The 16,172-nt window shown below is 42.2% G+C and overlaps 1 protein-coding gene across 10 annotated transcripts in view; it reads right to left on the bottom strand.

Moving 5' to 3' along the window:
• Positions 1-16,172, bottom strand: part of agrn (agrin) — a 225,728-nt gene that overhangs the window by 135,913 nt on the left and 73,643 nt on the right. For 8 of the 10 annotated variants that reach the window (XM_058643975.1, XM_058643978.1, XM_058643977.1 and 5 more), the window contains one exon: positions 1,352-1,390. In XM_058643975.1, the coding sequence (XP_058499958.1) occupies positions 1,352-1,390 (39 nt within the window). Of the gene's footprint in view, positions 1-1,351; positions 1,391-4,811; positions 7,101-16,172 lie in introns of those variants that run through there. The other 2 variants (XM_058643980.1, XM_058643984.1) reach the window with 2 other exon arrangements.

Below are 16,172 nucleotides of genomic sequence, written 5' to 3'. Positions count from 1 at the left end.
TTTGCTTCAAAAACAGACAAATAGAGACCTCTCAGGGAGATATAATGATTTGCCAAGTCAATTTCATCTGTCATTAAAGCAAAAACAAATAGCTGTTTTAAACTCTGCCAGCTGCACTTGATTTTGAAATGGTTTTTCTACATGGGACCACTGGTCCTGACAAGGTTGTGTTCATGTAACAAGTGGACACAAGCAATATATATATATACACAGTGTATATATATATATATATATATATATATATATATATATAGTGTATATATACATATATGTATATACTTATATGTGTGTATAATTATTATACACACAACTATTTGTATTTGCTACCTTGTAATTACATACATATATGTATATATATATATACATACTGTATATGTGTGTATATATATATATATACAGTATATACATACATTACACTTATAAACATATATACATATAAATATACACATACTACAGATAACTAAAACCTCTCTCTGTTTTTTTAAACAGATTTTCTGTTAAATCTTTTCACCATGGACCAATTACTAGAAACAGACTCAGTAAGACCCCCATTGTGGCCTTTTGTCCCTGACATCAGCTAGCCAGCTTGGATGATTAGAAACATTTTCTTGTGTTTGCTTCCACCAAACCTCTGGCTTTGTAGCGAATACACCAGCAGGATGGTACAGCACCTTCAGAACTAGTAGGAGCCCGTCCCTGTCACTGCGGTGAAGAATTACAACACCAAAGTCTAAGGAACTCGCTGTGTCGCTGCTGATAAATATTCATTATGGCAGCTTGAAAACCAGCTGTTTCCCTCCAATTAAAGCTTTCTGAGATCCAGCATTTTGGATATCAATTGTTACTTTTTTAATTACCAACGATACGAAACAATACAGCACAAATTGCTGTGATTCATATGGTACGTGTGATTTGGTATAACCACGTTTGAATGACAAGGCGAGGTGATGATGCTACTATGCACCCCAGGTCTACAAACCCCTCCCCTCCCCAGCAGCTTTATGTAATGTAGATTACTCAGGGACATATGATTCTATTAGAACCTTTTAGAAGGATGTATATACTGCTGTGGTAACAGGATATGAACATCAGCCCAACTAGCAGTGTGGAGCAGATGAAATCAAGTCATCAAATGATCCTTCTCACATCAAAGCCCAGCGCAGACCTGGCCACGTGCCTGCCATACTAACAGTGCGAAGACAAAAAGCAGAGCAGCCAAATCTGGCACTGTACACAGACGGTTGCCTGCTTCAAAGGCAGCGATGGCCGTCTGAGGTCATTATTTGCAGGCACCCTCCCTAAACACTGGTGGTCAGCGAAGGTGAGCAGTGAGAAATCACAGAGGACTTACCATCAGGAGGCTGGGCTGGTGTGAAGTGAGGAGGTTTGTCTGAAAGAGATAAAAGAGAAAAAGAGAGAAATGGGTTTTTAGTTTTGGGGGATTCGCAGACTTCCCAGGGGTAAAGGCAAAGTAATTGAGTTGCTATAAAAAAAGCGACACATTCTATCCATAAGCCTGTCTTTTCTCTCTCTCTAACACATTGTAATGCAGTCACTGGGCCCCTCAGGATCCCAGCTGAGCTAATCGACACAGGTACATTTCAGTGATAGCAGTATCATCATTGTCTTGTCATTCATTGCTTCTATGGTCTCATCTCAAACTGCACAATACGACTTCTGACACTGTACGACATAGGAGAATTAAGAACAGGCGTTGTTATTTTGGGGTTGAAAAGTGTGGGATAGGATTTGAAATTTCACAACTGTGATGACATAGAGCACATCGATGGTGTCACCCAACCCTGAGCAACCATATGCTGAATGAATCACAACTCTTGTCCCTTCATATATCAAATGACATCATCCTACCCTGCTGGTCAACACCCAACAGACCATGACATAAAGGCTTTGTTGGTTTGTGGGAACAATAGGAAAAAACCTGCAGTGTCGAATGACTGAGTGTGGACCAATGTGTATAATCTCATGAAACCTGAGTCAACTGCAGTTGATGCCTCCATGATAGAGGACAAACTCGACATGGATCAGTAACAGTTAATGTACCAGAGGAACAAGAGGCTAAAAAAGAAAAAAAAAAAAATGGAATTTAGAATGCAAAAAAAATATTGTTACTATCGTTGATTAACCACATGTATAATTTTTGGTATGATTGCTATCCTCTAAAAATATCCACAAAAACACCCAGAGAGAAGGCAATGTCCCAGCGTCACAGTAATGTCTTCTAATTACTTATATTGTCAGATTAACAGTCCTAAACCAACAATATAAAGCTGAGGAGAACATGGAGACACTGTAACTTTAGTTTCTTAAATCAAATTCAATTTGTTAGGTAGATAAAATGTAAAACATATATTTAAACACTACTGATTTGATCTGTGAAGATGACATCACTTCACAGTCTGAGTACACACGCACACATTAGAAATAAATATGACAGTGAAAGCTTTAAAAAAAAGTAAGAACATGAAAAGTCTCCACAGAAAACATGTTCAGCCTGAGTCATACAGTATGTGGCGTTGACAGTGATGAATTCTGTGTCTGTGAGGTCTGATCATTTCACCACCAAATAAGCAGCCTCACACAAACACGGTAAACACCGTCATATCACGCAGGTCACAGTTTACCAGGGCACCGGAGCACTGAGCACGTCCAATACCAAACCCCTCTGTGCACACTCACATTCTGCTCAGCTGTCTGACTCACTAAGCAGAGCCTCCATGGGTTGTCAGAGCTGCCTGCACTGAACAAACACACACACACAGGCACGCACACACTAAACAAACAAGCACACACTCCAATGTCTATGCACTGTGAGGATAATGAGGAATATAAAACGCATCACATCAATTATGCTGTTAACACATTTTTCTGAGACCCCGTCTACTACTGTGTCAAAGCCTTTCTCGGGACTTCTGCAATACCCGTCGGCATAACGACACATAGCTGAGTTTTAAATTTAGGCTCACTTAAAATTGCTTGTCAACAGTCAGGCTACAGAGGAGGAGAGAGAGAGAGAGAGAGAGAGGGGGGAGAGAAAATGAGAGGTAAGGCTAGTGATACATGAGAATAACAAAGTGTCTGCAGAAGCTTTTTCCCAGTCAGTCATGACGGTTACTGATTTCCATCTTGGGAGGTTGTGGAACAGACATTCACACAGCCTGTACTCCGTGCTTCATATTTACAGATACAGATGTACTGTCACACAAGGCAATAGAGAAAGAGGCAGTGGCGTACAATGTGAGCCGAGATGCAGGGTGAAGCTAAATGATTTTTTCTTCACATTTCCATAATGAAAGGACAAGATAAGGTCTTTACATAAACATAACATCTCTCGGTGCCACCTGGAAAAGCCCGTGTGAGTTCCCGTTACTCTGTGAATGTCACAACATGACCATCATTCACCCTGTATCTTCAGCAAATCAATATGTGTTTCATTGTGACATTTAGCATTGTGCACAGAGTGGTGTGTGTTTGTGCGAGTGTTACCTTCTCCTTTGGTGTGACTGATGTGTAGTTCAACGGGATGATAAAGTGAGTGTATGTCTGTGTGTGTGTGTGTGTGTGTGTGGGCTCCTTGGGCAGGCAGAAGGGTTGGGGGTGTGTGTGCGTGCGTGATCCTGCTTCACCACATATTGTTCCAAGAGAAGTTGCAAATCTGGGGTTGCATGACTCCTCTAACACCCCTCCTCCCACTAAAGGCACACGTACACACACACACATGTCCCCCGCACTCTCACTATCCTGTCCAGCTGTCCTTGTGACCACATGGGAGGGCACTTGCCGTCCCCTTTCACCAAATCAGTTTCTCCAGTGCACATTTCTGAAGAAGATTAGCCTGGTCTAACTGGGTTTGAATGAAATCAAATAGAGTCTGTCTGGTTGAAATTGATTCCCCCACATTCACTGATTACAATGAGAAGGACTGACTGACAAACATGAAGACAGACACCTGCACAGCAGTGGCATCGTCAGGGTTATAGAGGCTGTGTTTTGAACACATCCACAGCCTGACAACAGACTAAAGAGAGAGAGAAAAAGGGTTTAACGGGGGGAAAATCACCGCGGGTGAAGATTATTAACATAGTCTGTCCTCTCAAAGTGTACCACAAATATCACTTCAACCCGACTTTGCTTGCATGAAAATGACTGTGCTTATGTCCCCTCGTTTCCTCACCGTTTACAATTTGCAAGTGATTATGTGGCCCACGTCTAGAATAACAGCTCACTTTGGAAGTTGAGAGGAGATTGAGGTTTAATACATGCTAAACTGGAAAAGGTACTACTCAACAGACTTGTGCTAGTCTGTGTGAGAGAGCGGGATGTTGATTCAGGCTGAGGGAACATTAGAAAACTGTGCTGTTGCTGGTGAGAAAAGTTGGATAATTGTGCGCAGGTGAAAATGAGACTTAAGAATACGTATGGCTGTTACCATCCCTATAATTTAATACCAAAACTGTCACTTATGAAACACTGGCAAATGCTGTGTCATTATATTGATACTTAACATATTTCTATAGTTTATATTTAGCATAGTCCACAGATATATTTCTGTTTCTGATTTTATTAGATTATATTTTTTGTCGTTAAGACGATATTATATCCTGATGCATTTGTAGTCTTTCTAATCCTCAGCTCCTAGAAAAGTCTTTGACACATGCCTTGTATCATCCTCCGCATGCATTTAAGACGCCATACTGCAGTTCAAAGTAAATGCTAATGCTTTGGAGGGGAACTGTGAGTGAGGAATGAGTACAAAAGTTAAGTTTTGTGTTTTACTCAGAATCTGAACGTACAGTTGTTGAGAAACAGGAGGACGGCGAACCCCAGCGTAGATGTGGCCAGCAGGATCAAGCAGATGTTGCAGGGGATCATGAAGTAGCGCACCACCAACGACACCTTGTGCTGGTACCTGCGTTCCCGCTCCGGTGGTGGTGAGGGATAGTGGCACCCGCTCATGCTCCACTCCAATGACCCCCTCCCCTCCAGGTTGGAGGAGATGACGGGGCGAGGAGGGCGACGAGGGGTGCCCAAAGACCCGTTTGAAAAAATGATGGCGGTGAAAAAGGGGCAGATGAGAATGATGAAGAAAAAATATAAAGCAGAGAAGATCCGTAATGGTCCGTGTTTTAGCTGCGGTTCCAACTGTGCACCGTGGCGTGGACCTGGTGACTCTTTCTTTCAGAGAATGGCAGCAGCAAGCCTTCAGCAGTTTCTAAGTAACACATTTTTAGAGATAGTAACATCCATCTGGGGAATGAGGACAGAGCAGGGGGACAGGGATGTTGAACTCCTACAGCCCCCCACCTGCCCATGCAACCTCCATTCTTTTCTGCCCGCAGGGAAATAGATAAACTGACAGGCTTTCACTGTGCAAGTGTGACTGTGTGTGTTGTGGAGTGGTTTATACTTACTGTGCTAGTATGCGTGTGGATTTAAGTGGGTGTTGATAATGTGGAAATAAATGTGTGCCAAAGTGCTTTTGGTATATATGTGTGTATATGTAAGATGCACGTGAGACAAAAAAAACTGGGCATTAGGATGTGGGTGTTTGGAACTGTCAGATATCCACGGAAAAATCGTCCACAGCAGACTGACAGTAAATCCACAAACGGAATCCTCTTTTCTTCTGGGTGACCCTGACTGATAATTATACAAATGTGACAGGGGTCTGACAATGTCAGCTCCTATTTCACCTCTGCTCCTTTCTTTTTCATAACCTTTACAATGCAGGTGAAGGTCTGGTTTTCACCGACAACAATGTCAGGTCACAAATATTTCCCATAGAAGTGATGTCCAAGCATCTTTTTTTTAGCTTCGCTGAGGTCGTTGCCAGTTGGGGCAACAATGCCCAGCTGCTTTCCTGAGCAATGGCTTGTGTGGCGCTCCTCTTAAGTCAGGACAACTGGTTCTTTGACAACAAAGGACTGACCTCTTATCTTGTGGTCCTGTACTTTCTGTCACAACCACGGCACATAAGATTTGTCCAAACCTGACACCATCGCCAAAGCAACTTATATCTACGGTGGTGTGATTGGCTGCAGCAGCTGACTGCCCCTTGCTATGTTCCCGGAATCACAGAGATGTTTTTTTTTTTTTTCGCTCTTCTGTGTGTCTGCCACAGCTCCTCAGTTCAATAACCTTTATTCCTGGTCAGTCTCATAGAGTGGGTAACCACTGCGCCCCCTCCCACCCCCTGCTGCTGTTGTCCTGAGGCCAAAAGCTGGTCAGCAGAAGTGGTAGAGACGGAGAAAAGTTGAGAAGGAGCAATCACAATACCCACTCAACCCGTCAGATTAGAGCTGCGCTCTCCCCCAAGCAGCTATGGGTGAGCAGAAAAATACAGAGTGTCTGAATGAATAACTTAGAAATAAAAGGAGAGAACCCTGTGTGCGATCAGAAAGCAATCTAGAAGCTTGAGGCAGAGATTTGTTGGGCTTTCTTCCCTCATGTCAGCACCCTGACAGAAAATCCCAGCCTAATGATAAGAGGCAACGGTTCTCAATGGATCCTGATCATAGTAAGACTCGGGGTAATTTTGCTTCTTCTGCTTTTCTGCAAACAACTTGTCCTGTCCTTTCCTTCCTGCCCTGTTTTCTCGTCTCTCTTTTACACGCTCTGTCAGGCACCCATCCAGTCGCTTCTTTACCGCCTCTGTCTTGTCTTGGTCCAGAGATGCTCCCTGAGTCCTGGCTACAAGGGTTTATGCTCCAGCTTCTGCTCTGTGGGGATCCAACATTCACCGGCAGCCAAAACAACAAATTAGACTCCGGGTATTCATAGCATGCGTAATCCCTAGACAGCAGGTAGTGGTCCCAGTGTCAGCGCGCTCAGCCAGCCAGTAGGAGCAGGGAGGAGTGAGTCAATGAGAGAAGTCAGCGAACAGACACAGCATGAGAGGGGGAGAGAGAGAGAGAGAGAGAGAGAGAGAGAGAGCGAGAGCGAGAGGGCGGAGGTAAACACAAGGGAGGAGTATTGGCGAAAAAAAAGCCGCTCATGACACTTCGGTCCACCTTTTGGGGGTTTTGTCGGTAAGAAAAGGGTGGAAACAAAAAGCAGTAGTGTGTCGCTGGTTCTCAAACACTCTACTCCTCGCTCAGCTCTCAGCTGGTGGAACGGATGAGTGCATAATGAGAGCGCAAGAGAGGGAGATACTATGAGAGAGAGAGAGAGAGAGAGAGGTGGGGGAGTGCCTTTAACAAAGACAAGGGGGAGGAGGGAGGTTAGAATTGAGCGAGGGAACAGGGGGAAAAACGAGCAAGAATAAAGGCTTTTGGGAATAGTACTCAAGTCCTGACAGAGTGAGGGGGGGGAGACAGCAACAGTGCAGCAGCAAAACAAAAGAGGGCCATGGTCTTGGGAGATGTCAAGCAACTCCTCCATTTGTTTATACCCTAATCAAAAGAAAGTCTCTTCCACAAGAGCAGGAGAATTTCTACAAAGATTTAATGAGGCAAACTGAGAGAAATAGGCATGAGGAGGAGAGAAGAGGGCAAAACTTAACAACATTAAAGTCAATCATCAAGTCTCTCCAAACACACTAATTCCCGTGGATATGCTTAACCAGTGAAGAAATACGGCTGGGAAACTCCAGATGCATTCCACACTAACAAGACAACTTTCAATTAATTAAATATCCCATTTGGATGATTTTTTTGGACTGACTTTGATGACAACTAGGAATGTTTTTTCCACCTGTGTTAAATAAAATGACAAAAATGAATATTCAGCAGACTTGGCAAATTATCTGTGGTGGAAGCATGTAGATTAAGTGTTTCATAGCATGTCATTCTTTGCCATTTTTCAATGCAATGCACTATTGTCCTCCTAATGAGATAATGAGGTCAGAATACAGGCGTGGTTATGCTGTTTAACCAAGATCCTGCATCGATATACACTTTGAACAAACTCAACAGAAGCTGGCGGCAGATACAAGTTGGTATCTATCATCAATTATTTATGTGTTTTTCCCTCTCTCTATCTTTGTCTTCATCTCCATCTCTGCCATTCACTCCCCCACTCCTCACTTTACACAAGGTTGCACACACATACGCACCGGCGGTGAAGCACACAGTCGCTGCATCCACTGAAGAACTGCATTAACGCACATGAACGAAGTGCCTTTTCTCTCAAATAGAAACTAGCACACATGCACACTAAAAAATCTGCCTTATTTCAGCCTACAAGTGTACACAACTTGGACACACAAAATATATGCGAAATGTTCTCTTTCACACACACACACACACACACACACACACACACACACACACACACAGGTAGGTGTTCATTGATCTCCTTCGGATGGTTTGTTAATTCCCCAACCTTAACTGAGCTCTAATACGAGGAGGGCAGGTTCTCAGACACCGTACTGAAAGTCAAGAGTTCACGCCTTCATCATCAGGAACACCCACACAACTTGAGGGGGCCTCCCACCCCCCCACTGCCGTTTCCAGACACGACACCTCAGACAGTCCTCAGCTCTCACGTTACATAACAAAACCTGATTGATGAACTGACGGAAAAGGAATCAGCTGCTGTCTTATATATGTATATATATATATACATATATATATATATGTATATATATATATATATATACATATATATATATATATATATATATGTTGATGTTCACACCAAAGATGAAATTTCATATGCTCCCTGCAGAGGGCAAGAGGAACTCAGCCTCAGCCTCTCTGCTCTGCTGCTGCCTGCGACCCAAATAAAATCTTCCGTTGACATCAAAGCTGAGCTGCTTTGATTCATTTTTAATGCCATGCGTATCGCACATGGTTAACGTTTCACTCTGAAGGCTTTGGAATGGCAATTTGTGAGGATAGCGCAGGAGCTGATCTACTGTTAAACGGTGTGGCATGGGTACAAGCTGAAAAAGCTGCTAAGTGTGAGCATATGTATGTTGTGTGAGCTATTCTTTAGGCAGTGGATGAGAAACCTGTCAAGTCCAATAAGTGATTGACAGTGACGCCTCAATCAAAGTGTCAGCTTCTGGGGGTGTGTGTGCAGGTTTGTGCATGTGTGTGCACCCTGCTAGTATTGATCTAATTGATCGTCTAAGCTGGAAAAAATAAATATCACACAGATGGGGAAAAAAACAAAAAACAAAAAACACCATGAAAAACAAAAAACAAAGGTAGATGAAATTGTTTTAATTATCTCATTTTATCTTTATCTCTTTTATTATCTGAACTACACCATGGGCAGGTCACACACTATTCTATTGCAACGTGCAATGATTAATGGTATATACTGAACATTTTATATTGTGTGTTTGGAACCACTTCATCAGTATCATGCTTAGTGCAAGGGGCAGGAGAAGTGAATGTTGTTTCATTGGAAAATTAGTATTTTACAATTCAATTTAATAAATGGAACAACGCTGCAAACATTTGAACTGTTAACTGAGTGTGATTTGTCTTTCTTTCTTTCATTTTTAGAGTTCTAAAAAACTGTCTGCTTAAGAAACGATTAAACATTTAAACACAACAAAGTTGCTCAGCATGTTTGATGAAACCCAGTTTTATGGATATTTTTTGTTGTCAGAAACAATTTTTTAAAGCCCACAAACAAACACAGATGTATGCTGGTTCATGAAATCTTTAATCAAAGAATTAATTTGGGAGAAACTGTATGTAAAGCCCTAAACTCAACTACAGTACGACTGGGTTTGTGCAATAAATATACCAATATACCAGGGATCATTTGCTCTAATGAGTTACTTACTAATGAGTTACTTACCTAATGGCATCTCAAAGCCTAATCAGAAGCTTTACTGACATTTTTTATGACATGTTTTCACATGGACCTGTTACCCCTAGTAACCTCAACAGGCTTTCTACAGTATGTAAGGCCATGTATTCAGCAGGCATGCAGGGACATCAGATCATCACTGTGTGACCATGTTGAATTAGTCATGTGTATCGAGCTGTGCAGCCGTGCTACCAGGTGGGTCAACTGTCTCACTAAGATATTAACTCCAATCATCGTAAGTCAGACTTTCCTGAAATGCCCAACAGATTCCCAGACTTTGCAGTCATCAGGCCTGCACTCATCCGGCAACGATGAGGCCAGGGCCTCTCACAGCTGTGCGTGGCTAAAAGCATTAACCTCTGCTGAGCTGGGAATTTAGGAAAAACAATGGGTGGGGCAAGGAACAGAAGAAGAGGATGAGGGACACAAGATAGTCTCTAACTCGTTTTATCATCACTTAACAACACTGCAATGATGGACATAAAATATTAACTTTTAAACTGTTCAAAAGTGACCTCCACGTGGAAACCACAAATGAGAGAAAATATAAAATAACCATTAGATGCAGAGATTAGCTGCAATGCTCCAATTTTAAGAGAAACAGCTTTCAAACCCTGGTAAATATTAAAACTGGACATTATTCAGTGCTCGACTATAAATGTGTCTTTGGATCCCACATTATCTTACACTTTGTTTCACACTGGACTACAAGACAGGTTCAACTTTGTTTGCCACATGACCTTACATTACTATTTTGTCTCCCACTGACATTCTCCTCTTTTGCCTCCCCTGCTTTATGAAGAGAGTGTGCATCTCTCCAATTCCCAACTGCTCAGCTGTGGGATTTTCTAGTGTTTTCTAGGTCCACTTGGCTGGAGGGACTTGGAAACTGCCTCTAGCGTCCCTAATGCCCGCTCATTTCTGGCCATCGCAAGAGAAGATGTCCCTGCTGATCACCAATGCATAGCTTGAACATCCTGTCTGAAGAATGAAGATTTTTGTTGTTGTTGTTTTTTGCTGAAACTCAACAACCTGTACGAGAACTACAAGAACCTCTAATTCCACTGAGTCAATTGTCATCTTGTGTGGTTACACATTGGTTGCTTTGTTAGTAAACCAGGAGACTTAACAGGACATTAATGCAATCTGGCACTTCACTTTGGCGCCCATGGCTTAAAAAGATTTTTTTTTTTTGAATAATCCACTGTGTCTTTATACAAATTCCATTTAATTCAATCGGATTTACTGTACTGGTGTTTAAGACACAATATGTAGCAAGCAACACATGTATAAAGTGTGTAAAAACATGACTTTGTGCTTTCTTACATTATATTTTGCGAATACAGAATATTTAGATAATACATTAGTGTTGTTTGAAAGTCAAAATTCTGCATTAGTGACAGCATGATTACTTTTTCATGGGTGTGTGTGTGACAGAGAGTTCCCACACTGGGTGGGCTTCACACAATGTGACTCACAATGTGACACAATGCCCAGTGTCAAATTGGATCAAATGTTGCTCTAAATGCATGAATAATATTCATAACAAATCCATGGATCACAGCACTTGTGTCATCTTTAAGTCTGGCACTTGTTGTAGGCGTGTTTTGCTGTTGTTCACACTGTTAAAGTTGATGCCGTTTAGTCATTCACTGAACAGTCTTGATGGCTAATATGGTCCACCTGGCAACATTTGTCTCTTTTTATCACTCCATCCCACACTGCCATGACCTGCTCTCGCAGCCTACGTCGAGCCAGCTCTTAGCCTCGGGGCTCATCCAGGACCAGACCACTGCTAACAATTCAGTTCCCTCTCATTTGGTGAGGACTTTTTCCTCTTGCCTTGGGACTCATCTAGAGCCATAGTCTAAGGATTGGTGTTCTCAGGCTGACTGGCCACTGTCCTTCCTAAATGAACAACTCATTCACAGCAGAGCAGCTTGTTATGAGCCAGCACTAATTTTCTAGCCAGCCCCTCACTGCGCATCCACAACAATAATGATTACAGGAAGTAATATCCCCCTAACTCCCTTGCCTTGCACTGTTATTCAGGTCTTCGGCACAACAACTGTCCCTCAACAGCCATGGAGGAACTCGTTCCAGTGGACAGGCACAGGCAGATAAATAATGAGCGAAAGAAATTGACAGGAAAAAGTAGTGATAGAGGGAAAAAGGTGGAAAGAGGGAAAAAAAGAGCAACCTGGCAGCTTGACGGTGGTGGCCAGTGGCGAGTGACACATATCCATGTGGCTGGCATATGCAGGCAATTGTGGCAACAGCCCAGGAAGGTTTGGAGCAGGGAATCAGAGGAGGGGCTAGTTCTGACAGGAAAGGCAGGGCTAATGAAGCTGAGGGATGATGCAGATGTCAGTCTCTGGCCAAGTCAGCCATCTGTCACAGGGAACTGGCCAAGTCACACTGCCCCGACTGAGCAGAGAGGAACCTGTGATGACCAGTTATTATGAGTTGGGAGCTGTCCCTTCAATATGGCCCATACCCAACAGTAGGTTACCTTGCCCTGGTATGGACAAATGACACGTAAACATAAAGGACTGCTGTGTGTTAGAAGCCAGAAATGGATAGTTGGCAGTAGTTGCTGAAGTTTTTTTTTTATTATTATTATTCTTTAACAAGATATTTCATGGTCTGAACCTCAGACAACATTTTTTATTCTTTGTAACAATCACAAAGAAATGTATTACCACAGACATTATCTGTATCTAGCATTGTAGTCACATATGATGAGTGAAGAACTGAACTAACTGGACTTGTTAAGTCTCACAAAAAAAAAAACAACTGAAGGTGGTCAAACATTGCTCTGCAGACTCTCAGTAAGTCACTAATCCATGAGAATGTGAAAGCATCTACCTGCATATTCTGGAGCTTCACTCTCAGTATGACAGACTGGATTGTGTTAAAGATACCAGAGCGGTCTTGTTGAAGCAGTTAAATGACAGCACTGCTGACAATAACCTGAGGGTGATAGGCAAATGGCAGTAGGACTGGAGAGAAATGGATAATAAACACCAAAGTCAAGTCACATTCTCACACACACATTCATACATTGTATAGTGGTAAACACAGTTTGGTATTTATTAGCACCAATCAAAAACGTTCAAACGATAACCGACCTCACACGTACTGTGAGAGAACACAGCGCATAGTGTGAGGAGAACTGTGTGGGAGCACTGATTATCATCATTCATTAGGTTAACACTAAAGTCAAACACACAGCTAAGAGTTATTTCAAATGCTAACAATGCTAAGGCCATGGGAATATGTCCCCGTCCACAAATGAGGGACGATGCACGAGACGGAACGTAACAAATTCTTTAAATAAAAGCTTTCACTTATTAATGAGCACCACATCTGAAGACCAGCATCTTCTTTGAGCACGCTGACTTGAACTAGAAAGAGTTTATTTTAGATTCCCGCTCCATCAAAGGATTTATGTACAGTACAGTGAGAGTCCCTTGTGTTCAATAATCCTACTTTTTCTACAAACTACTGTCACTGCCACTGCCTTTACTATTGCATGGCACATCAACATACGTCACTGTCACACTATACATACTGTACACAAGCAAATGAATTGATAAGACTTCAATGACGAGCACTGAAACCCCGTCTTTTGCTTTCACAGTAATGAACTCACTCTCACCACTTTGCTCTCTTTTTCTCAGCCCATCACTGACTGTTGGCTGCACATCGAGTTGGATCTCCAAACATAGAGGGCAGAGAGCAAGTATTAATTGGCGAACAATACCTCCTTGTTAAGACACAGCCCATAGCTGAAACAGCTATAAATTATTTATATGGCTAATCAGACGGCATGTGCTCAAGTTATTCTCTCAAACAAGACAGCCTCTGTGCTTTTCCAATTCCTTTTGATAAGAGCGCAGTCAGACAAGGCTGTATGGTGGATAATGAAAATATGGTGCCACAATGACGAAATAGCGGTTTTCTGGCAGACCATCACGGGCAGGAAAATGAATGTCCTGCTTAGCACCAGGTATTAAAATGCATCCTGTGTTTGGAAGGATTTATTCTGATGGACCAAAAACTGGTGGAAGCAAGCAGGCACATATGAAAAGAAACTGAAGCATGAAGATTGAATGCAGATATCATGCGACGGAAACAAAAGTCTCTCACACCACTTCACACATTACAGAAAATAGGGGCTAAGCACATGTGAAAAACATTACATCTCTGGGGTACAGTAAAGACTAAAACAGCTTTTCTCCAGTCTTCTGCTCGGGATTTATTTTTGGCGTGTCTAATAATATGGCTCAATGACAAAACAGAGCTATCGTTAGCATAACTCCTCGAACGCTGAAACAATATATAAAAACCTCAGTGCTGTTTTACAGCGGTTCACTCATGACTAACTACACCTGCTCCTACACTACTGACTTTGATTTGCTAGTCAACTGAGATTTATGTCAAATAAATGCATTTTCCCTGGATATAAAGATATCCAGAAAGCCTGATGTAGAGAAGAACAGACATCAAGCACATCACGGTTATAATTCAACAGATAAACCAGACTTGCTTTTGTGTTTTTGTACTTATTTGCTTCTTTGGCCAAGCTTGGACATTATTGTGTTTATGGTTAAACAACTTACAAGTAAACTCTTTTGGTTGGTCTGCAGCTGAAGTTAGTAAGGTCATAGCTATCATAGGTGGTTTGCACTTGAAAGAAAACTAAAACCAGAAAGAACTACCTTCAGATTCTTCAGGCTGACAGACAGTGATATATTCTCCTGTAACCCTGAGACCAACTGTTTGTTAACCACAAGTCTTCAGCTGCCATCTTTCCAACCACACAATTCTATGAGACTATCCCACAGACACACACACACACACTTCTAGCAGATAAATGCAATGACAGGGCATTCATACACTTGATAAAGAAAAATATGGACACAGACAGAGACATCTCCGTTGAAATGCTACAAGGTGCGACAGGGTCAAACTAAATGGACTGCTGAGAATTTGCAAGAAAAACAGAATAAGGTTGAAAACATGGTGTTCAATTGGTTTTATTACTCTGTTTGAAAAAAACGTTAAAGACCAGAAAAAAGACCAGAAAATAGCTGCAGAAAAATGTCTGCCGGAGCCAGTTTAAAGGATTTACTGATGTTTCTCGACCTCCCTGTAATTGCTTCAAAGCTAAAAAGTAATTTGCCTCACTCACCAACACTGATTAGCTGGGAAACCCGGCTTTAAACTCCAGTTTTCACAAACATCCTGTCTGCTACAGTGTCCTTGAGCAAGAGTCTATCCACTTTCTCAGTACTGACCTATAGCTGAGCCTGACCTCTGACCTCTATCTTTACGGAGAAAAGAGTATATCTCTACAGGGGTCAATAAAGGCTTGTGTTGGCTCACAGCAGAAAAATACATCAATCTGTCCTTGTGGTACATTAACATTAAAGGAACGGCTATAAAGCATTTTACATAAGTCTAGGCTCTCTGATGTGATATATAATAGCACAGCAATCAAAATAACTGTAGAACTTACTACAATCTTTACAGTTTAACATTTGACTAGCAATGAGTCATTTAAGAAGGTCCAGGGTTTAAATTTAGTAGAATTCATAAGAAATATTCTGTCCTTTTACACGTGGATTGCCTCTATATGCTTTAGCATCCTGCTGAAGTTTAAAATTCAGCAGACTCCAGATGGCCACTGGTATAAAATGTGAGCGTGTGAGCTTGGCAGTCTAGAAGATACATGTTCAATGTTTTTTCCTTGCTTGCCCTTGAGTATGAATAATCAGGTAGGATAGATGGAGCTTGCCATAGAAAGTCATTCCATGTAGGACAGGGGGTAAATAACCAAAAATGATGTGGTGTGAAATCAATAAAGGGGGCAAATGTGCACTTTTCAGGATCCCCGACAAGAGCAGTTTGTCTGTGTGTTCATGTGCATGTGCTATCATGGCCTCCCCTCTCCATCTTCATCAGCTGGTGCAAAATAGCCAAGACTCAATCACAGCAGGAGCACTGTGTGCCGATGTGTCAACTCGTCCGTCATTCAGAAGTGGTGGGGGAGGATTCAGGGAGGAGGCGGAAGGGGAAGGAGGCCAGAGGACATGTTTTTTGCGAGCAGACACATGACAATGATGAGCCTGCCGTGTCGCCGAGGCAACAAGCAGCCTCATCCATTATTCATCTGGGTAACAAAGTGATAAACGAGGTAAATGAAGAGGAACAACGGCAATGAAAATCATGCCAACTGACCAAAAGACATTTAGAAGCCGGCAGCACCAGTGGCATCCTGAAGTGCATGTTAATTTGCAAGGTAAACAACAAAGTCTGAGCACAGGGTCAAAGCACAAGAGCTCTCGTCCTTTCCAAAAGTAACATGCAGTAACTCCATA

Source organism: Solea solea, chromosome 11, assembly GCF_958295425.1.
Source record: "Solea solea chromosome 11, fSolSol10.1, whole genome shotgun sequence".
NCBI lineage: Eukaryota > Metazoa > Chordata > Actinopteri > Pleuronectiformes > Soleidae > Solea > Solea solea.
This window is presented reverse-complemented; position numbering and strand designations above follow the sequence as displayed.